Source organism: Cherax quadricarinatus, chromosome 25 (genome assembly GCF_038502225.1).
Source record: "Cherax quadricarinatus isolate ZL_2023a chromosome 25, ASM3850222v1, whole genome shotgun sequence".
In the NCBI taxonomy this organism is placed as follows: domain Eukaryota; kingdom Metazoa; phylum Arthropoda; class Malacostraca; order Decapoda; family Parastacidae; genus Cherax; species Cherax quadricarinatus.
This window is the reverse complement of record NC_091316.1, coordinates 992,002-1,018,934: the sequence shown is the minus strand read 5'-3', so window position 1 is coordinate 1,018,934 and position 26,933 is coordinate 992,002. Positions and strand designations below refer to the sequence as shown.

Sequence of the window (26,933 nt, the reverse complement as noted above, 5' to 3'; positions counted from 1 at the left end):
CTTGGCCCAACATGACTCGCAAAATTGTAATGACGTGATCGAGACTCTCTGATCGTGGGTTCAAACCCCACCCGTGGTATGGTTTATCTTAGGCCTCCAGGGCAATCTGCCACTGACACTGAAATGTCTGAGAGACATTTCAGTGTCAGGGTTAATATACCTTTCCCATGACTATCTAGGTGTCTCTTAGGGGTGTGTCCTTAGCACCACTCTTTCTCCTAGCTATTAATGATCTGGCCAGCCTCCATTCTCCCATCTAATATTTGGTCATCACTTTGTTGATTACTTTGCTATAGCTTGTGCAGGCGCTGTCTGTCACCTAGTAGCAACCTCTCGCCAGAATACTATCAACCATATTTTCCATTGGGGTCACTACTCGTGGGTTTAAATTTTCTGGTACAAAAGTGCACCAGATTACTAATACTCATTTATACCTGTATGGCTGCTGGATCCTTGAACATGATTTAGTCAGATTTCTGTTTGATTGCCGGCTGTCCTGGAAGCAACTTACTATAGCCGGCTGAACCTCCTTAAAACTCTCGCTCATCTTTCTTGAGGGGTGGATTGTTGAACTTCATTCAGCCCTAATTCTATAAAAATTAGATTATGGCGACCCGATATTTTCTGTGGCCTCTTCCACAACTCTTTCTAAACTTGATCCCATTCATCATCAGGGATTACGTTTGTGTCTAGGTGCTTTTTATTTCCCTATCGAAAGCCTATATGCAGAGGTGGATGTTCCATCTTTGATCCATCGGTGTGATGCTCATTGGTCTCCGATATTTTGTTCACTTGCATGACCTTCACAATTCTTCTACAGATAGGATGGTCCATGAGGTCCTTTATTTGATTGCCACTTGTTTACTCGGTCCTTTTTCTCTTCGTATTCACTCTTGGCTTCTTTTCAGTTGCCTTTTATATGTTCATCCAGCATCTAACTTTTCTTCCCTCTTGGGAAGTTCTGACAGTTCAAGTCTGTTTTTCCCCACTGCCATGCATGAAAGCTCAAATACCTACATTTGCTTATTGTTCCCTTTTTCTTAACCACTCCCAATCTCATTCTTATGCAATTGCACTTTACACTGATTATTCTAAATCCTCTGACTGTATCAGGTTTGCAGCATTGTTCCTGGATAGTGTTGTGCGAGGTCATTTATTATATTCGCCTAGCATTTTCACAGCTAAACTGTATGCAGTTCTCATAGCAATTATATGTATTGCATCTAGGCCTACCTCAAACATTTGTGGTAGTCTCTGACTCCTTTAACCCTTTCAGGGTTTCCGATGTACTAGTACGTCTTACGCACTAGGGTTATGGACGTATACTAGTACGCGTAAATTCTAGCACCTTCAGATCTAGCGAGAGAAAGCTGGTAGGCCTACATATGAAAGAATGGGTATGTGGTCAGTGTGCACAGTATAAAAAAAATCCTGCAACACAGTGCATAATGAGAAAAAAAAAAAACTTTGACCATGTTTTTGGTTTAAAAAAAGCGACTTTGCACTGTATTTTCGTATGGTATTTATGGAAGACATATTACAGAAATTGAGATGATTTTGATTGGTTTCACAATGAAAAGTACCTTGAAATTGAGCTCAAAGTAGCAGATATGTTTGATTTTTGCCAAAGCTCAAAAGTAAACTTGACTCAAGAAATCGTAATGACACGATTGCAAACAAACCATACCCCCGGCCGGGATTGAACCCGCGGTCATAGTCATGTTGACGGCAGTGAAGGGACTTGAGCTAGAGTTCGTCACGGCCATGCTAGCTGGAGATTCGTCTGTGAAAACTTGCATTTGTGGTCACAGTGGTGCCTGTGCTAACCTTCCTATGGTGTAGAAATATACCTAGTTGGATGAATCTTATTGTGGCTAGCTGGTCTAGTGGCTAACGCGACGGGCTGGAGTTTTGAGACTATGACCGCGGGTTCAATCCCGGCCGGGGGTATGGTTTCAAAAGTAAACAAATCATGCCATACGTCCAATACACGTCAACTGGTAAGTCTAATATTCTTTCACAAGTGCGCTGATATTATTTATACCATTTCTACACTAATGCAGTAGTCTACGTAACAGTAAATCTATTTTTTACGAGAAAAATTCAAAGAAATGTAAGAGGGGCCTGGGGACGTGACTAATGAACAGAGAAAATGTTATTTTAGTGCCAGGAATGTCTTATTTATTCTGGACCCTATTTGGAAATTGGCATCTTTTGAAATTTGTGTGAAATTGGCAAAATTACCAATTTCTGACCACTTTATTGGATAATTGATATCGGTAAATGGGTGGTTTCTTGTACTCATTCGATACAAAAAATGGAGTTCTAGCGAAATAGTTATGATTTTTGTCGCCTAGTATACTGGAATTGGCCAAAAATAGGGCTCAAAGTGGGCGAAATAGCCGATGCGTAAACATCGTCAAGATTCGCTAACTTCATGAGTGCATAATTCCGTAAGTTTTCCATCAAATTTCATACTTTTAGTGTCAGTGACACTATCATTTCATAAGAAATGTTTTTTTCTCGAAAAGTTTTCGACCCTGAGAAGTTTAGGAGAGGGCCTCTCGACCCTGAAAGGGTTAATGGTTTGCAAGCTACCAAAAACTTTAATTCGCCTCGTCTCCTAGTTCTTCGTATACAGCTTTGGTTGTGCCACATTACTAGCAAAAACACATTTTGTGCTGGGTCCCTGGATGTTCTTGCAAGTTTAGCACTTCTTTATTGATTAGTGGTACATGACCTTCATGTTTCATGTAGGGTATTCCATTCTCGGACTATTTTGCTGTAATCTCTAGCCACCTTCGCAACTGTTGGCAGCAACGATGGTCTGAATTGATTCATAACACATTGTTCTATTAATCAGTGTTTAGGATGCTGGTCTTATTCATGTCATGGTTGGGAGACTATGCTTTCCCATCTTTGCATTGGGCATGTCTCACTTATGGGTATCTCGTGGAGAGGCACCTGGTTCCACACTGAGAATTGTCAGGTTCCAATTTTTTGCCATATTCTACTAGAATGTCTTGTCTATCAGCAAGCACACACAATTTACCTGTCATCACTACTCTAACACCCTTACTTTATTTTCTCTCCTTGCTGATAGCCCTACCTTTGACTCACTCCCTCTTTTGCTTTTTGAAAGAAACAGATTTATTAAACAAACATTGATTATCCTTCCTTTAGCATTTCACAGTGCCTTTACCAACTCTGTTATACTCTTCTACCCTCACTAGTCTCTGATCAAGTATATTAACCCTTTCAGGGTCAGTCCTGTATAGGTACAGCTTGATAGCCGGTGTAGGTCCTGTATTTATACGCCAAAGTTCTAGCGCCTTCAAATCTGGTGGAAGAAAGCTGGTAGGCCTACATATGAAAGAATGGGTCTGCGTGGTCAGTGTGCCGTATAAAAAAAAAAAAATCCTGCAGCACAGTGCATAATGAAAAAAAAAAGGCAGTATTTTTGGTTTAAAACGGTGACTTTACAGTGTACTTTTGTATGGTATTTATGGTTGTATTCTCGTTTTCTTGGTCTCATTTGACAGAATGGAAGATATTTCACAGAAATAGAGATGATTTTGATTGGTTTCACAAAGAAAAGTACCTTGAAATTGAGCTCAAATTAGCAGAAATGTTCAATTTTTGCTGATGTTCAAGAGTAAACAAATCGCGCCACGCAACCAATACGTGTCAGCCGGTGAGTCGAATGTCCTTTCACAAGTTCGCCGATATTATTTGTACCATTTTTACAATAATGCAGTAGTTTGCATAACAGTATTTTTTTTTTTTTTTTTTTTTAGAAAAATTCAAAATGGAAAGCAAGAGTAATATAAGAGGGGCTAGGAGATGACTAATGAACAGAGAATGTTATTTTAGTGCCAGAAATCTCTTATTTGTTCTGGACCCTATTTTGAAATTAGTATCTTGAAATTGGCCATGTTGCCAATTTCTGACCACTTTATTGGGTAATTGGTAAATGGGCAGTTTCTTGTACACAATCGATAGAACAATGGAATTGGCTGAAAATAGGGCTCGAAGTGGGTGAAATCACCAATGCATAAATATTGTCAATATCGCTAACTTTGCGAGAGCGTAATTTTGTACTTTTGGTGTCATTACCACTGGGAACCCCTCAAGGAAGGTTCCTTGATGTTGGTGAGGGGCTCTTCATTTAGGGAATTGGATCTGTGCTCCAGTTCCCCGAATTAAGCCTGAATGCCTTCCACATCCCCCCCCCCCCCAGGCGCTGTATAATCCTCCGGGTTTAGCGCTTCCCCTTTGATTATAATAATAATAATACCACCGGGAAAAATTCTATCATTTCGTGAATTTTTTTTTTTTTTTTTTCCGACCCTGAGAGCAAGTTAAGGATCGGGGGTCTTGACCCTCAAAGGGTTAAACCTAGAGCATTCCCTACCCTGCAGCACTGTATGACCCCTTGTGGGTTTAGTGCTTAGCTATGATTATATTATAATCCATTCGTCTTCAACTATTACCAAATCTTTTTTTCTTTACAAGAATAGGCCTACTGGTCTGATGGGCAGGTCCTTCTCAAACTTGGCTAGTCTTGCTCTTATATCTATTCAGCCTATTTTTAAAGTACTCAAGGTTTCAGATTCAATATCCATACTTAGGTTACATTTACCAGTGTTGTTACCAAACCACTAATTTCCTATATCCTTTCTAAATTTAAAGCTACCCGATGATGCCCCTTACCTAATGTTTAGTTTTTTTTATTTTGGGTGACCTCAAAGAATATAGGAAAGCACTGGTTCAGCAGTAGTAGTAGAGAGGGAACTAAATTTAATTATCTTAACTGATCTTTAAAATTAATTTAAAAGTACAAATATAAATCCCAAATATTTTTTAAATGAATAGTTTGCCTAAACTAATGATATCTGCCATGACAAATACCATATACGAACATGTTAGTTTAGTATTCTGGGGCATAAATGATTGTATTCACATTAGGATAAACAAAAAATGGCATTATTAAGACAATGTAATTAAGAGGGAAAACTAGATGTGAACACTTTTTAAATCCAAGGCCAAAAGTGAGTACTTACCCTATGGGAAAGATATGTCAACTGCTTCAGATGATAATAAAAACTGGATACCCTTGAAAATTTACTTTATCTACATAAAAAATGGTATACAAATTACCAATGTTCAATTACCTTTAATACTAGTACTACAGTATCCCAGAGAGTACACTTTGAACATGCTATGACTAGCAATGCTATATAGCCTTTGATGAATAAACATGAGCATTTGTTTTTAATGCTACAATTTCTTACAACATTATATTAAGTCTTCAATGGACATTAAATATATGAATGGCAATTATTGATAAATTTGACAGGTCTTTCAATTTGTTACAGAAGGAAGAACAATGTCTCAAACTACAAAAAAATGACCAACCATAAGCTTAATAATCTTTGATAAAACTGATTAATCCTGTAAAATGAATTATCAGTTAATGAATTTAAAAAAATATATCCTTTTATAATGAAGACTAATCAGTTCCATGACTGCTGTGGAATTTCTTGTATGAAAGCCACCTGCCTTTATTATGGACCCTATCACATTGTTAGCTAGCACTATGCAGTTGCATTATCATGATTCTTGCAGGAGGAGATGTGTGGCTGTGTTTACATCATTATTGCATGTCTGAAGTGCATTTATCACTCTCTGACGATCAAATCCCATCTCTACCAGAGTCTGAACCTGCTCTTCTGTTGGGGGTGGAGCAGGATGAGCTGTAAAAAAAAAAAAAAAAAAAAAATATATATATAAACCACTGTACTTCTTAATGTTACATTAAATTGCATGTCACTTTTCTTAATAAATTAAGAATATTCCCCTTCAGTGAGGCAAGGAACCCTCCTTGAAGCTTAATCTGAGAAACCAAAACTTTCTCCTCCTCGGATCAAATCTAAACACCCTATTCCCCCCCCCCCCCCTCCTATGGATCTCATTAGCTGGAATATTTTAGAATTCTGTCCTCTTAAAAGGTGGGGGTGGGGGGCAGGGCTCCTTGTTACGGTAAGGCTTTTGGGCCGAGTCTTCCTCTGACCGAATTTCATTACACCCCACTCCTCCCTTCCCTGCCCCCTCTCATCCTCTTCACCCTCACCTAGTATCAGACCACGCTTATTAAACCTTTAGCACCCTACCTTGCAGTGCTGTATGACCATTGTAGGTTTTGTGCTTAGATTCTAATAAATCCTTCCTTTCCTGCTTTTGGCCTTTGGGTCCTCCCCCCAAAATTCTAGCTCCTAAGCTGGAGAAAGGGTGTCAGTGTCATTCATTCCATTCCATTAAAGGCTCTTGTTGGTGTTTGCCAATGAATCTAGATCTGGGGATGCTCTGATCCAGAGTCCCAGAGGATGACTTATGGTGTCCTTTGGGCAACGGGTGCATCTCTGGAGGCTGCCTTTTGGTTCTGGGAGGTAGTAGCTGAAAGAAATTTGCTTTGTGGCAGGCTTCCAACTGCCCTCTCGTTCATCCACCAAGGTGGCTCAGTGGATGCAAGGTTGCTATCTTGGATTGCTAGTTTACCAGTGTGAAGGGTAGGGTAGGGCAGGGCACGGGTTTCATGCTGCATCTGCACTACTGGTTGCACCAAGGGCCCTCTTGGGTGCAGGGAGGGGGGGGGATATACAATCCCTTTCATTTCTACTAGCTACCCCTCCATGTACCCCCATAAAAGAAAAATTACCATAGTCCCAGGTCCATGAAATTCCTTTGCCTGGCCCCCTTTCTCCTGTGGCACCTGTACTGTCCTTAGATCATTCTTCAGAACTCGGTACCTTCTTCAGGTAACATTTTGTTGCCCACCTCTGGTAGAGAGGTTCTGCCCGAGCCTTTTGATATGTCCAACCTCTGCATATCTTTGACCATGCTTCTGGCTTCCTCTACAGTGCAATGATTTTTAGACTGCCTACTTATCTCAGGACAGACCACCTCTGGTCTCCCACCTAAACGACCATGACCATTAATGGATGGCACTGTCCCAGTTACCTCTCGCTCATCACACTTCCCTTACACTCTACATTTCAAGGTACACAATGGACTAAGTTCTTCACTCTACAATTGACATCTCCCACTGACTTTCAGATCACAGTATCAAGCAAGGCACTCCTATGCCGTGTTGGTCAAAACGTTTCATTTCATTCTCTTAGGAGTGGTGCACACACAGTCATGGTACAAAATGCTGGACAGACTCACGATCTTTCCATTTTTACCTGTGCTATTCCTTTCACTATTTGTAAATACATCTCTCAATTCTTGCAGTGGAACCACAGTTCTTCCACATACTATTGTTCAATGTGATTTCCTGACTCATGATGCAGACATTATGGAACAATCTGAGCTCCAAGACCTCCCAATTCTTAATGTGGCCACTGTTTATACTGTAGGATGCCATTTACAAGTATGAGAATTGATCCCTACACCACAATGTAGAAAGTTGTTCTGTTCTGTTGTAGATTCGATGGTACAAGCACCCGGCCTGGGCCTTTTCAAAGAGGTGGCCTGGCCTTGGCTCCCAGGAATGGAAGTGTCTTGAAGGGCATGCCAGCTGCACAGCAGCAAGCAGTGTCGGAAGGGCTGAGAAAACGGCCATTACAGGGTCAACTGGAGCCACGCCCATTTTAGACAGATGTCTGAGTGTTGGGGACACTCACTTCATGCTGATTGGTCAATGAAGTTATGGCTGGCCATGGATGGGGCCATTTTTGGACTTGAATTTTGTTCTGGAGACTTGGATCACCTAGATCTTTCTGATTGTGTTGTCTATATGCTTTTCTGTGTCTTCCATCAGTATTTGATGTGTTTCAGGGTCAACATCGGTGAACTTTACAGTCCCGTCTTGTAGTTGGGAGTGTAATTCTCTGCAGTACATTACATTACTGTGAGGGGCAGTTGTGTAGAGCAACACACCTGGCCAGCTTGCACAGCCAGGCCTGCTGAACTTGTCGTTGAACTGTTCTTCAAGTGGTTGTGTTGATTTGGGTATGATGTCTGTTGACTGTTTCTCTTGGGGTGAGGTCGCTGATTGGTCCATTACCGTGGAGGCAGTTTGTGGTGGTCTCATTGGTGGGCTTGGGAGTCATTTTGACACTCTTAGGTGGTGGTGGAACTGCTGGGGACAAACTTTCTGGTGGTGAGACAATAACGCTGTTGGAAGTGAACTTGAGTATGTCAGCAGGTGAACAGTCCGGGAATATGAATTATTATTATCAAAAAGAAGCGCTAAGCCACAAGGACTATACAGCCGGGAATATGAAGCTAGGCATGTTTAGCCTGAAGAGTTCATTGATGACTGTTGAAGGATCCTGGTTTTGCTATATTGTGCATGTGGGTATACATCATACAGTAATGGATTTTTGTGGGTTCACAGTCTGGTATGAGGTAGCACACTGCTGGTGGAGAGTATAGACTGCGTGGTCTTAAGTATTTTAGTGGTGTCTGCTTGCAGTTTTGTGATTGATCATATGTTTGAGACCTTGTAGTTGTTTTCTGTTGTTCTTGGGTTTTCTCGAGTACATATTCTCATCTTGCTGGACATTTGGCAGCTAGGGTGTGGTGCTCATTCTTGCAGTTCAGGCATTTTGTTGTAGTGGAAAGTGCTGGTGCTTTGGCCACCCAGCAAAACTCTACAGTGTATGGATTTTGAAGCAGAAAAACTAATAAATTTGTCTAGTGATGCTAGATGTGTTTACAAGGTATGAAAACCAAAATTTCAGTGCCACAAGCACAACAGTTCACTTTGCAACATCTATGAAGGGCTTGTAAATGCATTAACCCAACTCGATTTGTTTTTGTCCCACATCTTGCACAACAAATTCCAATTCCTAAATCCACTACAAAAATGAGTAAGAAAGCTAATTTCCACTAGGCACCTCTACTCCACCTACTTTCTCTGCCTGCCCTCCTAACAGTCCCACTTTTATTGTTGACTCAAGGATTTTTTTTTTTTACCAATTCTGAACCCCCCCGCCCACCTTTGCTTTCTTTCTGCTAATGTCCTTCCCTCAACCCCATCTCTCCATCAGTGCCATTGCTTTTACATCTGCCATGCAGAGATATGTGATCCTTGTGTGCTCAACGCTTCCACGATTGTAACAATACCAGCAATTTAAGCGTGGGAAAGAAAAATAACCATGACACTTATAAACTAAATAATGTAGATCTTAATATCACTGATTGCAAAAAAAGATTTAGGGGTTCTGGTTAGCAGTAATTTACAACCATGACAACAGTGCATAAGTGTTTGCAAATAAAGTGAATAATTTTCTGGGTTCATATCAAGTACAGTGGACCCCCGCATACCGTCGCCATCACATAACGTACAATCCGCATACCGCTCGCTTTTATCGCAAAAATTTTGCCTCGCATACCGCTCAAAAACCCGCTCACCGCTCTTCGTCCGAGACGCGTCCAATGTGCGCCCTTAGCCAGCCTCACATGTGCCGCTGGTGGCATTGTTTACCAGCCTGCCTCCGCGGTAACATCCAAGCATACAATCGGAACATTTCGTATTATTACAGTGTTTTTGGTGATTTTATCAGCCAAATAAGTGACCATGGGCCCCAAGAAAGCTTCTAGTGCCAACCCTACAGCAATAAGGGTGAGAATTACAATAGAGATGAAGAGATCATTGATAAGTGTGAAAGTGGAGTGCGTGTCGCCGACCTGGCCAGGTTGTACAAGAAACCCAAATCAACCATCGCTACTATTGTGGGCAACAGAAAGGCAATCAAGGAAGCTGTTCGTGCCAAAGGTTTAACTGTTTTCAAAACAGAGATCGCAAGTGATGGAAGATGTTGAGAGACTCTTATTGGTGTGGATAAATGAAAAACAGCTAGCAGGAGATAGCGTTTCTCAAGCGATCATAAGCGAAAAGGCTAGGAAGTTGCATGAGGATTTAATTAAAAAAATGCCTGCAACTAGTGATGATGTGAGTGAATTTAAGGCCAGCAAAGGTTGGTTTGAGAGATTTAAGAAGCGTAGTGGCATACATAGTGTGATAAGGCATGGTGAGGCTGCCAGTTCGGACCACAAAGCAGCTGAAAAATATGTGCAGGAATTCAAGGAGTACATAGTGAAGGACTGAAACCTGAACAAGTGTTTAATTGTGATGAAACAGACCTGTTTTGGAAGAAAATGCCAAGCAGGACCTACATTACTGAGGAGGAAAAGGCACTCCCAGGACATAAGCCTATGAAAGACAGGCTTACTTTGTTGATGTGTTCCAATGCTACTGGTGATTGCAAAGTGAAGCCTTTATTAGTGTATCACTCAAACTCCCAGACCGTTCAGGCAAAAGAATGTCCTCAAGGAGAATTTGTGTGTGCTGTGGAGGGCAAACAGTAAGGCATGGGTCACTAGGGACTTTTTCTATGACTGGTTACACCATGCATTTGCCCCCAATGTGAAAGATTACCTAACTGAAAAGAAATTAGAACTTAAGTGCCTCCTGGTGTTAGACAATGCCCCTGGTCATCCTACAGACGTGGCAGAGCGACTTTATGGGGACATGAAATTCATTCAGGTGAAGTTTTTGCCTCCTAATACCACTCCTCTCCTGCAGCCCATGGACCAGCAGGTTATTGCAAACTTCAAAAAACTGTACACAAAAAGCTCTGTTTGAAAGGTGCTTTGTAGTGACCTCAGAAACTCAACTGACTAAGAGAGTTTTGGAGAGAGCACTTTAATATCCTCAATTGTGTAAACCTTATAGGTAAGGCTTGGGAGGGAGTGACTAAGAAGACCTTGAACTCTGCTTGGAAGAAACTGTGGCCAGAATGTGTAGACAAAAGGGATTTTGAAGGGTTTGAGGCTAACCCTGAGAGGATTATGCCAGTTGAGGAATCCATTGTGGCATTGGGAAAGTCCTTGGGGTTGGAGGTTAGTGGGGAGGATGTGGAAGAGTTAGTGGAGGAGGACAATGAAGAACTAACCACTGATGAGCTGATAGATCAACTTCAACAGCAAGAGGCCAGACCTGAGGAAACTGGTTCAGAGGAGGGAAGAGAGAAATTGAAGAAGTTGCCTACTACAAAGATTAAGGAAATCTGTGCAAAGTGGCTTGAAGTGCAAACCTTCATGGATGAAAATCACCCTCACACAGCTATTGCAAGCCGTGTTGGCAACCTGTACACTAACAATGTTGTGAAACACTTTAGGGAAGTCATAAAGGAACGAGAGGTACAGGCCACTATGGACAGATATGTTGTGCGAAAGAAGTTCAGTGACTCTGAAGCTGGTCCTAGTGGCATTAAAAGAAGAAGGGAAGTAACCCCAGAAAAGGACTCGACACCTCAAGTCTTAATGGAAGGGGATTCCCCTTCTAAACACTAACACACACTCTCCCCTCCTCCCATCCCATCAATCATCACCAGATCTTCAATAAAAGTAAGTGTCATGTAATTGTGCATGCCTTTTTCAGTTTGTGTGTATTAAAATTAACATTTCATGTGGTAAATTTTTTTTTTTCATACTTTTGGGTGTCTTGCACGGATTAATTTGATTTCCATTATTTCTTATGGGGAAAATTCATTCGCATACCGAACATTTCGCATAACAAAGAGCCCTCTTGCACGGATTAAAATCACTATGCGGGGGTCCACTGTATAAATAACAGGAGTCCTCAGGTTATTCTTCAGCTGTAGTCAGACACAGAAGTGCTGACTACAGCTGGCCTGCCTAGCATCTACACCATCCTAATGCAGACACAGCTTCGCTGGGCAGGTCACGTTGCTCGCATGCCAGACCACCGGCTGCCAAAGAAACTCGTTTGGCGAACTGCAGCATGGAAAGCGCAGTCTTAAGGACACCCTTAAGACTGCTCTGAAAGCTTTCAACATCAACCACACCATGTGGGAGCTGATAGCTCAGGACAGGAATGACTGGCGAGCAGTTGTCCAGAAAGGGGGCAACATCCTGCGAGGCAAGCAGAATCTCACTAGCTGAGCAGCGCAGGCAGGCGAGGAAGACCAGAGCCATCAGACCCCTCGATGCTGCCACCCTTCCCTGTCCACACTGCCAGAGAACGTTTCGTGCGCGGATTGGCCTGACAAGTCATCTGCATACCCACCAACTTCGACCCCAGGATGACTAGATGGTCCTCGTCGAATCGACGGACAAACAACACGTTGGCTGGGCATCATTTAGATTGTGCTGCACAGTTCTGGGAGGATATGATTGAGGTGTATAAATGGAAAACAGGAACAAAGGAGATGTAAATAATGTGCTAAAAATTTCTAACCAAAACAGGACTTGCAGCAATGGGTTCAAGTTGGAAAGATTTAGAAAGGATATAGGAAAGCACTGCTTTAGTAATAGGGTTGTGGATGAGTGGAACACACTCCTTAGTAGCATTATTGAAGCTTAAGTGTTGTGCAGTTTTAAAAATAGGTTAGACAGATACACGAGTGGGTGTGAGTTGGACCTGACTGGCTTAGACCAGTAGGCGACTTGTACTTACCTAGCATGGGCCAGTAGGCCAGTTGCAGTGCTCCTTCTTTCTTATAACTGCCAACTACCACATTGGGCTATACAGGTCTCCCTCAACATTCACGTTTTCAGCTTTCGTGGGCTTCACACATTCGCGAATTCCCAACCGCCAAATCATATTCAAGTTTCCCGCCACCTGCGAGTCCCTACTACCCTCCCACTGACCCCCGCAACTGGCAGCCAGCCCTCCCACCACTCAGTGTGGTGAGTGTTTTGTTTGTTCATTATTTGCTATTAAACTGCAGTATAAATAATGTAAACCCATTCATGACTGCATATTGGAATGGTTTTTCCGACAGGTATTAGACGGTGACATGTGTTTACTCTTGAACACAGCAAAGAATCAAACATTTCTGCTACTGCTAATAATAACAATAGTAATAATAATAATAATAATAATAATAAATACAATATAATTGAAGAAGGAAGTTGTACAAAAATACGAGGGAGTGGTTGACACATCGTCAGTGTGGCTTTGTTTATGCTGGAGTGAACATTAGTCTCCCTGCTCTAATAAACATTTCACAATAATTCATTGTGTTTGGTACTTGTAGATTGAGTGCGACTGGAGTGGTAGAGGCAGTGGTTGAGGCAGCTGTTGAGGCAGCGATTGTGGCAGTGGTTGAGGCAGCTATTGAGGCAGTGGGTGAGGCAGCTGTTGAGGCAGCTGTTGAGGCAGTGCTTGAGGCAGTGCATGAGGCAGTGCATGAGGCAGCTGTTGAGGCAGCGATTGAGGCAGCTGTTGAGGCAGCGATTGAGGCAGCTGTTGAGGCAGCGATTGAGGCAGCTGTTGAAGCAGCGATTGAGGCAGTGGGTGAGGCAGCTGTTGAGGAAGCGATTGAGGCAGCTGTTGAGGCAGCTGTTGAGGCAACTGTTGAAGCAGCGACTGAGGCAGCTGGTGAGGAAGCGATTGAGGCAGTGGTATTTAATAACATACATGTTATTAATAATAATAATACATGTTATTAATATGTACTATTATTATTTATAACATATATGTTATTAAATACCACTGCCTCAACCGCTGAATTATTGTGAAATGTTTGGAAGAGCAGGGAGACTAATGTTCACTCCAGCATAAACAAAGCCACACTGACGATGTGTCAACCACTCCCTCGTATTTTTGTACTATTTCCTTCTTCAATTATATCGTATTATTATTATTATTATTACTATTGTTATTATTAGCAGTAGCAGAAATGTTTGATTCTTTGCTGTGTTCAAGACTAAACACATGATGTCACCGTCTAATACCTGTCCGAATAGCCATTCCAATATGCAGTCATGAATGGGTTTACATTATTTATACTGTAGTTTAATAGCAAATAATGAACAAACAAAACACTCGCCACACTGAGTGGTGGGAGGGCTGGCTGCCAGTTGCTGGGGTCGGAGGGAGGGTAGTAGGGACTCGCAGTGGTTGGGGAAGTGGTGGAGGCATTGGTGGAGTCCGTGGTATTTAATAACATACATGTTATTAAAGCATAACATGTATATATTTAGTACAATTTACGACGTTTTCATGTATTTTATGATTGTTCATGGTTCAACAAGTTAAGAAAGCAGTATTGTATTATATTTCCCTACGGGAAGAACTAAAAGCCATAAATGAAATCGAAAGAAACCCAAAGTATTTCTTCTCCTATGCCAAATCAAAATCGAGAACAACGTCCAGTATTGGGCCCCTACTTAAACAAGATGGGTCCTACACAGATGACAGCAAGGAAATGAGTGAGCTACTCAAGTCCCAATATGACTCAATTTGTAGCAAGCCGCTAACCAGACTGAGAGTCGAAGATCAAAATGAATTTTTTATGAGAGAGCCACAAAATTTGATTAATACAAGCCTATCCGATGTTATCCTGACGCCAAATGACTTCGAACAGGCGATAAATGACATGCCCATGCACTCTGCCCCAGGGCCAGACTCATGGAACTCTGTGTTCATCAAGAACTGCAAGAAGCCCCTATCACGAGCCTTTTCCATCCTATGGAGAGGGAGCATGGACACGGGGGTCGTCCCACAGTTACTAAAAACAACAGACATAGCCCCACTCCACAAAGGGGGCAGTAAAGCAACAGCAAAGAACTACAGACCAATAGCACTAACATCCCATATCATAAAAATCTTTGAAAGGGTCCTAAGAAGCAAGATCACCACCCATCTAGAAACCCATCAGTTACACAACCCAGGGCAACATGGGTTTAGAACAGGTCGCTCCTGTCTGTCTCAACTATTGGATCACTACGACAAGGTCCTAAATGCACTAGAAGACAAAAAGAATGCAGATGTAATATATACAGACTTTGCAAAAGCCTTCGACAAGTGTGACCATGGCGTAATAGCGCACAAAATGCGTGCTAAAGGAATAACAGGAAAAGTCGGTCGATGGATCTATAATTTCCTCACTAACAGAACACAGAGAGTAGTCGTCAACAGAGTAAAGTCCGAGGCAGCTACGGTGAAAAGCTCTGTTCCACAAGGCACAGTACTCGCTCCCATCTTGTTCCTCATCCTCATATCCGACATAGACAAGGATGTCAGCCACAGCACCGTGTCTTCCTTTGCAGATGACACCCGAATCTGCATGACAGTGTCTTCCATTGCAGACACTGCAAAGCTCCAGGCGGACATCAACCAAATCTTTCAGTGGGCTGCAGAAAACAATATGAAGTTCAACGATGAGAAATTTCAATTACTCAGATATGGTAAACATGAGGAAATTAAATCTTCATCAGAGTACAAAACAAATTCTGGCCACAAAATAGAGCGAAACACCAACGTCAAAGACCTGGGAGTGATCATGTCGGAGGATCTCACCTTCAAGGACCATAACATTGTATCAATCGCATCTGCTAGAAAAATGACAGGATGGATAATGAGAACCTTCAAAACTAGGGAGGCCAAGCCCATGATGACACTCTTCAGGTCACTTGTTCTATCTAGGCTGGAATATTGCTGCACACTAACAGCACCTTTCAAGGCAGGTGAAATTGCCGACCTAGAAAATGTACAGAGAACTTTCACGGCGCGCATAACGGAGATAAAACACCTCAATTATTGGGAGCGCTTGAGGTTCCTAAACCTGTATTCCCTGGAACACAGGAGGGAGAGATACATGATTATATACACCTGGAAAATCCTAGAGGGACTAGTACCGAACTTGCACACGAAAATCACTCACTACGAAAGCAAAAGACTTGGCAGACGATGCACCATCCCCCCAATGAAAAGCAGGGGTGTCACTAGCACGTTAAGAGACCATACAATAAGTGTCAGGGGCCCGAGACTGTTCAACTGCCTCCCAGCACACATAAGGGGGATTACCAACAGACCCCTGGCAGTCTTCAAGCTGGCACTGGACAAGCACCTAAAGTCAGTTCCGGATCAGCCGGGCTGTGGCTCGTACGTTGGTTTGCGTGCAGCCAGCAGCAACAGCCTGGTTGATCAGGCTCTGATCCACCAGGAGGCCTGGTCACAGACCATCCGCGGGGGCGTTGACCCCCGGAACTCTCTCCAGGTAAACAATATATTGGGGCACCAAACATTCACGGTTTTTCAACATTCGCGAGGCTCTTGATCCCCTAACCCTCGCGAATGTTGAGGGAGACCTGTATACTATATTCTAATAAATTTATTAAACTCACCTGGATTATTTTGTCTTCTACCAAGGAAGTTTTGCATGAAAGGATGAACAGCACCATTAGCCTGGAATAATAATATTAAGTAGATGCGTGTCCCATCTCGTGTATTATCAATTAATGCTATATTTAAACAATTTATCAAATCAAATATTTATGGGACAATGTGTGAATAATTTACATAGTAATTTTTTACAAGGACATATTAAGCTAAAGTTTACAGCAAGACAATGTAGCCCTCATTTTTATATTTTATATACCAGTATTTCTACATACGTATAAACAAAATCAAATGCTTACAGTACTGAAAAGACTAATACTGCATATGGATAAAATATGGAGCATAAAAATTTTTAAAACTTGTAAAGTCAGCAAAGTAAAGAAACAAATGGGGATTTAGAAAGAATGTTAAGTAGTAACTTTATGGAAATCAAAAAGTTTTACTGGAAGAACGAAAGGAAGGGTAGAGTTACATAAATGAAGTGGCCGAGTGTACTCTCTTGGTATCAGCACAAGACTTGCCACATTCCCTTTTCAGTAGGATCACTCTAGGTACATAAGAATGGAGGAACACTGCAGAAGGCCTACTGGCCCATACAAAGCAGGTCTTTATCAAAACCACCCCTACCCAAAGCTACCCAAGAATTTACCCCTGTACCCAATGGCACCAATCAAACCCAGCCTCTTCCACTTGTATATCTGTTCAATCTCTCTAAAGCTACCCAAGGTCCTAGCCTCGATTACCCTACTTGAAAGATTGTTCCATGCATCCACAACTCTGTTCAAAAACCAGTACTTACCTATGTCCTTTCTAAATCTAAATTTGCTGTATAGCCCTTGTGGCTTAGCGCTTCTTTTTGATTATAATAATAATAAATCTAAATTTACCCAACTTAACTCCATTATTTCTGGTTCTTACCTGGTTCGACACCCTCGGTACAGTGGAACCTCGGCTTACGAATTTAATCCATTCCGTGACCTTGTTCGTATGTCGAGTCAATTTTCCTCATTTAAATTGAAATGCAATTAATGTGTTCCAGCCTCTCAGGAGGCATGACAAAATAATGCTAATATCAACTCTATGGCTTAGTTATCTATCACAATTTATCTAATATGACATTAAACAATATTAATAACATAGAAACATGATATATACTCTAGAATAAATAAAATAGGCCATAATATGCCAAGTGATAGTGACGCCGGCAGCGGCAGAAAGCATCCGCCATTTACTCTCCCACTCCAGTATCTTCCCAGTCCATAACCCCAGACCTAGCTTGTGTTTAACTATGATTAGTGGTGAGGTTGTCATATATGTAACCACAGGTGTGGTCAAGACAGATTTATGGGTGAAGACATGATCACAATGGTGGTGGTGGCCAGCTGCCTCACTCTCTATGCTGCTGCCTTCATTTCTCTACCTTTTTTCATAGCTTCTAATTGCTTCCTGAGCATTTTGCTGATTGTACGTGAATACTGTCTCTTTGGGTTAGGCATTGTGTAAGAAATTTGTACAACATAAAGATAAAATTATGCATCCCAAGGGTCTGCTGTGGTCACTCAGTGATGCGCCTCCTCTTCCTATAAACCCTTGGTTGGCACTGAGATAGCCGTGGTCTAGAAGTACCTACAGTGACCCAGAGGGTTACCAATTTGTATTTTGAAGCATTTGGCACAAAAATATGAAAAAAAAAAAAAAAAATGAGAAATGTCTAAAAATGACAACATTATTATTACTATTATACTGTATTATAATTATTATTCTTAGTACGTACATATTATAATTACGTATTAATACATACGTATTATAAAAATCATTATTGTTATTAATTTAGGGAACTGGAGCACAGATCCAATTCCCTAGATCAAGAGCCCATCCCCACGTATAAACTAATAATAACAACAGTAAGGAGAAACTTCAAAAGGCTGCCAGTATTTGACACCACCATCAGCAAAACATTGGTAACCACTACAAGTACACTTTTCACCTGTCTAGACTATCATGCCTCAGCATGATAGTGGCTTTCTTTGCTCCAATTATATTATGATATGTAAACACACATTGTAACCTTTGCAAAGAAATAAATATTTTATTTTATTTATTTAAGGAACCTTCCTTGAGGGGGAAGTTCGCATCCTGAAATTTCCTTCATATCCAGAAGCAAAAAATCGACCGAACGGCAGTTCGTATTCTGAATAATTCACATGGTGGGGCACTCGTAAGCCGAGGTTCCACTGTACTTTATTAATATCACCTTTGTTTATGTCAATCATCCACTTACACACTTCAATGATATCTTCCCTCATTCTACGTCTCTCCACCTCTTCATGGGGGGCTCCTTGGCGTGGTGAAGAGGCTCTTGGTCTGAGGAATTAGACCTGTCGGTCTTCCTCAGACCGAACCTAATTACCCCCCATTCTCCCCTCCCCTATCCCATCCTCCCCTTTTTCCATTCCTCCTCCTCCTCACCCCTCCCTTTTGCCCTTCCTCTTTTTGGCCTTTGGGATTTCTCCCACAGGCGCGCTAGTTCCTAGGTAGGGGAAAGGACACCGGGGTCCATCCCATTCCGTTGAGGTTCTTGGCGGTGGTGTAGTTTGCCGTGGAATCTGGATTGCCTGGGGATGTCCCGATCCCTCTCCGGTATCCCGGAGTAGCTTTGGGTATCTTTCAGGCGACGGGTGTATCTCTGGAAGCCACCTTTCGGATTCCGGGGGTGGTGGCCGAAGGAGGTATGCTTTGTGGCGGATATCCGGCCGACCTCTCTTTTGTCCACCGAGGTAGCTCGGCAGATGTGAGGTTGCTATCCCGGATTGCTGGTTTACTGGCATGAAGGGTAGGGTATGGCACGGGTTCCATGCTGCATCTGCGCTACTAGCGGTGCTGAGGTCCTCTTGGGTGCGGAGGGAGATTTCCGGCCCTTTCATTCCTCCTGGGAACTATTCCTCCCCGCTCCCCCCTTTTTTTATTTTTATTTTCTTTTCTTCTTTTTTTTTTTCTTAAAAACAAAAAGCAAAGGAGTAACCTAACCATGGAGAACCCAATCCATGAACCCACTACCCCCGGGCCCCTTCTTGATACCGCACCCCATTCTGACCCTGCCTTGTGTTTAGACCACTCTTCGGACACTCCTGATGCCCCTGTACCTCTTGCTGGTGCTGTTTCCTCACCCGCTTCAGGTACCGGGGCTTCGACTGACTCCTTCGATTTGTCTGAACTCCACTCTCCTTTGACTATGCTTCCAGCTTCTCCCTCTACGGTACAGCAATTTTCGAATTGCCCGCCCATTTCACGCCGGACCAACTCCGGTCCTATTCCTAAACGCCAACGTCAATCTCCTGATGATGCTCCTTCGTTACCTTCCCATTCTACTTGGAAAAGACTGACACGTCAAGCACTCCCTCTCCACGCTCAGTTTCGGACCACACAATGGACTAAATTCTTTACTTTAAGACCGACTTCTTCTGCCTACCTTTCTGACCATAGTATTGGCAAAGCGCTCCTGTGCCATGTTGGTAGAGATATTTCATTTCATGCTCTCAAGAGCGGTACGCGCATCGTCACTGTCCAGAATGCTACCCAAGCTCATGATCTTTCTCTCCTTTCGAATATCGATACTACTCCTATCACTATTGAAAAACATCTTTCTCTCAATTCTTGTAGTGGTACTGTCATTCTGCCCCATAGCATTGTCCAACAGAATTTCCAGTCATGTGGCAATGACATTTTTGAACAGCTGGAACTCCAGGATCTCCCAATCCTCAAAGTAGACACTTATGTCCTTCCTGCCCGGGGGCGGAGACGTTACCCTTGCAATGTGGCTCGTTTAACTTTTGACAGCCGAGAAATCCCATCCTCTGTATATGTCGCGAGACATCGGTTACAAGTTCGAAAGGTGATACCTACACCGCAACAATGTAGAAATTGCTGGCGTTTTGGTCACCCAGCGAAATATTGCAGATCTATGGCCGAATGCCCAGTCTGTGGTGCCGACGACCATTCTACTACATCTTGCAGTCAACCTCCATCTTGCCTTAATTGTAATGAAGCTCACCCTTCGTACTCCCGCCGTTGCCAGGTCTACTTAAATGAACGTGAAATCCGTTGCCTCAAAGAGGCAGAAGGTCTCCCTTATGCTATGGCAGTTACTCATCTCCGCCTCCAAGGGAGACTACCCCGTGTTTCTTATTCTCGTGTTTCCAAACATCCCCCCCACTTCTGGGATCCCATCTTCTGTTGTTACCCCTCCCATAGCCACTCCGGCATCTAATCCTTTTGCTGTCCTTGGCTCTGACGTCCCGACTACAACTCAGTCTGTTCTCACATCTTCGCGTCCTTCCTCACAAGCCCCAGTATTGACAAGACCTCGTACGACACCTAATACCAATCGCCCCTCTACTTCTCAGAAGTCCAAAAAATCCACATTGCTCAAATCTTCTTTGCCCCTCCCTTCCCTTCTTCCACCTCCACACTTTACCTTTCCAGTCTCTGTACCTAGTTCTTCCCCTCTCTCTGGCTCTATTACAAGTGTGGAGATTCACCCTCCTCCTCGTACTATGCCTTCCACCCCCGTCCCCTCCCAAGTTTCTCCCTCTTCTGCCACCTCCCAGGTTTCTGCCTCTTCTGTCCCCCCCCCACACTTCATCTCCAGTCCCTTACACTCTTCCCTCCCCCTCTACTTTGGTACAGTCCATTACTGTCCCAATCTTTACTCACCCTCCTCCTTCTATCTCCAATATGGTCTCCCATACATCTTTGAATTCAGAAACACTTGAAGCCATTTCAGAATATATTGCAGAGACTAAACCTTCAATGGACACTGATTCACTTCCTGTTCCTTCTCTTCCCTCTCCTCCATCTTCACAACCCCATTCTTCGCACCGCTCCGTTCCTTCGCTACTTGAACGTCTTCCAATGCCACCACACGTTGACTTTTCTAACCCCTCTAGTCCGTAGGTGCCTTTACCTACAGATTCCTGGTATTTTCTTCATCGCCAATCATGGCCTATTTACAGTGGAATATCCGCGGCCTCAGGGGTAATTGGGGTGAGCTTCAGATGTTGCTTTCCAGGTTTTCCCCTGTTGGTGCTTGCTTACAAGAACCAAAATTACACTCGGCTGTTTTCCAACCTATCTCAGGCTATAATTTATTGTATTCTTCGGATCCTTTCTCAGATGGGACCTTTAATGAAAGTGCCCTTCTTCTACGCAATGATATTCCGTACTGTCAACTATTTGTCCATACCTCGCTGCATTACACTGCAGCCCGTATCCACTTGAATAAGTGGTTTACAATATGTTCTTTATATCTCTCTCCTTCTCGAGCATTTTCTATCCCAGACTTTACCTTTCTTGTTTCATCCTTACCACCACCACTTCTGTTACTTGGTGATTTTAATGCCCACCATTTCCTCTGGGGGGGGGGGTCTCATTGTGACTCACGTGGCATCCAGTTGGAGGCTTTTCTCGCCTCTCACCCCCTCCATGTTTTAAATACGGGTACTCCCACCCATTTTGATCCTCGTACTCATACTCTCTCTTGCATCGATCTATCAGTCTGCTCTTCCTCCACTGCACTAGACTTCACCTGGTCTGTTCTACCGGACTTACATGACAGCGATCATTTTCCGATCATTCTTACTTCTCCTTCCTATTCACCACCTTTCTGTAGCCCTCGCTGGCAATTTGATCGGGCAAATTGGGATCTTTACTCACACCTCACTGCTTTTCGTGAGGTTCCTTCTTCATCCTCCATTGATGAGCTAGTACACATCTTCTCGACGTCGGTTTATACCGCAGCTTCTCATTCTATACCCCAAACCTCAGGCAGGCATTCTCAGAAGTGCGTGCCTTGGTGGTCTCCTGATTGTGCTCGTGCAGTACGTTTGAAACGCGCTGCATGGGGCAGGTACCGGTACAATAGAACCGCTGAGAGACTTCATGATTTTAAGCAGAAGCGTGCGATCGCTCGCCGTGTCATCCGTGAAACTAAACGCACTTGTTGGCGAGACTATGTTTCCACCATCACCTCTGCTTCTTCTATGAGCGCAGTCTGGAAAAAAGTGAGGAAATTGAGTGGTAAATACTCTCCTGACCCGGCTCCTGTTCTACGGGTCGCTGGTGTTGATGTAGCAAACCCTCTCGACGTTGCCATTGAACTTGGCACACATCTGGTCCGTATTTCCTGAGGGCTCCATCTATGCCCCTCGTTTCTTTCCTCAAAGTCTGCCAGAGAGTTAGTACCCTTGGACTTTTCTTCTCTCAGAGAAGAAAAGTATAATGTGCCTTTTACACTTCAAGAATTAGAGGCAACGCTCTCAGCTTGCCAATCATCGGCAGCTGGGCCTGACGACATTCATATTCGTATGTTACAACATTTACATCGGTCAGCCCTTGTAGTCCTCTTACACCTCTTCAATCTTATTTGGGCACAAGGAGTTCTTCCCCAGCTGTGGAAATCTGCCATTGTTCTCCCTTTCTGCAAACCGGGTACTACAGGACATGATGCCTCCCACTATCGTCCCATCACTCTTACTAGTGCAGCTTGCAAAGTGATGGAACGTCTTGTAAATCGACGTTTAATGTGGTATTTAGAGACACACAACAGTCTCTCCGCTAGTCAATATGGCTTTCGTAAGGGTCGTTCTACCATAGACCCCTTACTACGCTTGGATATGTATGTTCGTAATGCCTTTGCGAATAATCATTCAGTTATTGCCATATTTTTTGACCTTGAGAAGGCATATGACACAACTTGGAGGTATAATATTTTGGCCCAGGCCCATTCCTTAGGCCTCCGAGGCAATCTACCATCCTTCCTTAAGAACTTTTTAACTGACAGACATTTCCGTGTTCGAGTCAATAATGTTCTTTCCCCGGACTTCGTCCGAGCTGAAGGTGTCCCTCAGGGATGTGTTCTAAGCACAACACTTTTTCTCCTTGCTATAAATGATTTGGCCTCTGTTCTTCCACCCAATATTTGGTCATCACTATGTTGATGACTTCGCTATTGCATGTGCAGGCGCTGACTGTCATCTTATTGCAGTTTCTCTCCAGCATGCGGTCGACCGTGTTTCCACTTGGGCCACCACGCATGGGTTTAAATTTTCAAGTACCAAAACTCACCAAATTACTTTGACTAGACACTCTGTTATCTCCGATCATCCTTTGTATCTCTATGGCTCCCGTATCCCCGAACGTGATACAGTCAGGTTTCTAGGCCTTCTCTTTGACCGTAGGTTATCCTGGAAACCTCACATTACCTCTCTGAAGGCAACTTGTCACAGCCGGCTAAACCTTCTTAAAACCCTTACTCATCTTTCCTGGGGAGCTGATTGTCGAACTCTGCTTCGCCTACATTCAGCCCTCGTTTTATCGAAACTCAATTATGGTGACCAGATTTATTCCGCGGCCTCTCCTGCTACTCTCTCTAGCCTTAACTCTATCCATCACCAAGGATTACATTTGTGCCTTGGTGCTTTTCGCTCTTCCCCTGTTGAGAGCCTCTATGCAGAAGCGAATGTTTCCATCCTTGTCTGATCGCCGTGATGCCCATTGCCTTCGCTACTATGTACTCTCTCACGATCTACACAATCCTTCCATTTATAGAATGGTCACCGATATTGGTAGACATTCTTTATTCGTTCGCCGCCCCTGTTTGCTCCATCCCTTTTCTCTTCGCCTACATTCACTCTTGTCTTCCCTTCAGTTACCACCTTTATATGTTCATGTAGCATCTCACTTTTCCCTACCCCCCTGGGAAGTTCCAGCTGTTCGGGTCTGTTCTTTCTCACTCCCTTGCTCGAAAGCTCAACTGCCTACGGTGGCTTCCCGCTCTCTTTTTCTTGATCACTTCCACTCCCATTCTCATGCCACCGCTGTGTACACAGATGGCTCTAAGTCTTCAGACGGCGTCGGATTCGCAGCAGTGTTTCCGGACAGCGTCGTGCGGGGGCATTTACTATCTTCAGCTAGCATTTTTACTGCTGAACTGTATGCCATTCTTGCAGCACTTATTCGTATCGCATCTATGCCTGTGTCATCACTTGTAGTAGTCTCAGACTCCCTTAGTGCTCTACAGGCTATACGAAAATTTGATACATCTCATCCCCTAGTTCTCCGTATCCAACTTTGGCTACGCTGTATCTCTACGAAGCATAAAGATATTATTTTTTGTTGGGTCCCTGGTCATGTTGACGTACAGGGCAATGAACAGGCAGACACTGCTGCGCGGTCAGCAGTACATGACCTACCAATTTCCTATAGAGGTGTTCCATTTCTGGACTATTTTGCTACAATAGCTGCCCACCTTCGTGCCCGTTGGCAACAATGTTGGTCAACTCTGCTTGGTAACAAACTTCATTCTATTAAACCGAGCATAGGTTACTGGCCGTCTTCTTGTCATCAGTGCCGTGGTTGGGAGACCACTCTCTCCCATCTTCGCATTGGCCACACTCGTCTTACTCACGGGTATCTCATGGAGAGGCACCCTGTACCTCTCTGTGAGCAGTGTCAAGTTCCAGTATCGATTAGCCATCTTCTGTTAGACTGCCCTCTCTATCAACGAGCACGCAGAATTTACCTCCAACGCCGTCTTCGTTCTACTACTCTCTCTTTACCTTCCCTTCTTGCTGATGGACCCTCCTTTAATCCTGACTCTCATTGACTTCTTGACGACTGATTTACTCCGCAAACTCTGATGATGACACCTTACGCACTCCCCTCAGCCTTTTCTAGCTCAGTCTCTTGCTGCCCTTTACCCTTTCACCATCCACTGCTCCGCTGTTATCCGTAACCTATTACTCATCCACCTCCCTTTTGCCACCTGATGCCCTCGCTTCCTTCCTGCCCTGCAGCGCTGTATAGCCCTTGTGGCTTAGCGCTTCTTTTTGATTATAATAATAATACGTCTCTCCAGAGAGTGGAGATTCAAGGCTCTAAGTCTATCTTCATATGGGAGATTCCTTATACAGTAAATCATTTTAGTCATTCTTCTCTGTATGTTCTCCAATGAGTATATCCATCCTGTAGTGAGGAGACCAAAAGTGAGCGGCATAATCTAAAGGAGGCCTCACTAGTGATGTAAAGAGCTGTAAAATAACTTTTGGACTTCTGTTACTTATACTTCCTGAAATAAATCCTAGTAATCTGTTAACCTTATTGTGCACACTTAGGCACTGCTGTCTTGGAGTTAGATTTCTGCTTACCATGACTCCCAAGTCTTTCACATTCTGTATGATCAAGCTCTACTTCGCCTAGTTTATAATTTCGAGGGTTATTTTCATTACCAAGGACTAGTACTTTACACTTGTCCACACTAAACTTCATTTGCCATTATTCAGACCAAGACATTTTGTCCAAATCCTCCTGAAGCTCATGGGTATCCTCAGAATGAATCATATGGCCTATTTTTGTATCACCAAATCTGCTCATGTCACTTGTAATTCCTTCATCGAGGTCATTAATGTCAATTATGAACAAGAGAGGGCCTAAAACTGATCCTTGTGGAATGCCACCAGTGACTAATCCCCATTCAGATTTGACCCCATTAACCTTTTCAGGGTCGGCAGGCCCTCTCCTAAACTTGTTCTCAGGGTTGGAAATTTTTCGGAAAAAAAAAAAACAAAAAAAATTCTTATGAAATGATAGAGAATCTTTTCCCAATCATAATGACACCAAAAGTATGAAATTTGATGGAAAACTTACAGAATTATGCTCTCGCGAAGTTAGTGGTCTCGACGATGTTTACGCATCGGCGATTTCGCCCACTGAGCCCTATTATTAGTCAATTCCAATGTACCAGTCGACAAAAATCATACCTATTTCACTAGAACTCCATTTTGTCTATCGAATGAGTACAAGAAACCACCCATTTACCGATTTCAACTAACCAATAACGTGGTCAGAAATTGGCAATTTTGTCAATTTCGAACAAATTTCAAAAGATGCCAATTTCTGAATAGGGTCCAGAATAAACAAGACAGACATTCCTGGCACTAAAATAACATTTCCTCTGATTACTCACATCCCCAGGCCTCTGCTACATTTCTTTTGCTTTCCACTTTGAATTTTTATTCTCACAAAAAATAGAAGATTTATGTTATGCAGACTATTGCATTTGTGTAGAAATGGTATAAATAATATCAGCGCACTTGTGAAAGAATATTAGACTCACCAGTTGTCGTATATTGGATGCGTGGCATGATTTGTTTACCTTTGAACTTTGGCAAAAATCGAACATTTCTGCTACTTTGAGCTCAATTTCAAGGTACTTTCCATTGTGAAACCAATCAAAATCATCTCAATTTCCATGATATGTCTTCCATTCTATAAAATGAGACCAGGAAAACTATAATACAATCATAAATAGCATGCGAAAATGCACTGCAAAGTCGGTGTTTTAAACCAAAAACACAGTTTTTTTTTCATTATGCACTGTGTGCTGCAGGATTTTTTTTTTTTTTTTTTATACTGCACACACTGACCACAGACCCATTCTTTCATATGTAGGCCTACCAGCTTTCTCTCGCTAGATTTGAGGGCATTAGAATTTATGCATACTAGTATGGCACCAACCCTGAAAGGGTTAATGGAAACTGCTTTCTGTTGGTAAGCCATGCCTCTATCCATGCTAGAACTTTACCTACTATACCATGAGCTGCCACTTTTCTTAAGAGTCTCTTCTGAGGTACTCTATTGAAGGCTTTACTAAAATCCAAATAAACAATATCATATTCTTTATCACTGTCTACTGCCTCAAATGTTCTACTGAAGA

At 42.9% G+C, this 26,933-nt stretch overlaps 1 protein-coding gene across 1 annotated transcript in view; it reads right to left on the bottom strand.

Annotated features, from left to right (window-relative positions):
- Window positions 1–4,985: 4,985 nt before the first annotated feature.
- Window positions 4,986–26,933, bottom strand: part of LOC128689958 (ubiquitin-associated domain-containing protein 2-like) — an 84,220-nt gene continuing 62,272 nt past the window's right edge. Inside the window, exons 7-8 of the mRNA XM_070088528.1 lie at window positions 16,168–16,228; window positions 4,986–5,756 (exon numbers count right to left, since the gene is read on the bottom strand). Coding sequence (XP_069944629.1) covers window positions 5,614–5,756; window positions 16,168–16,228 — 204 coding nt within the window. The 3' untranslated portion in view covers window positions 4,986–5,613. The remainder of the gene's footprint in view (window positions 5,757–16,167; window positions 16,229–26,933) is intronic.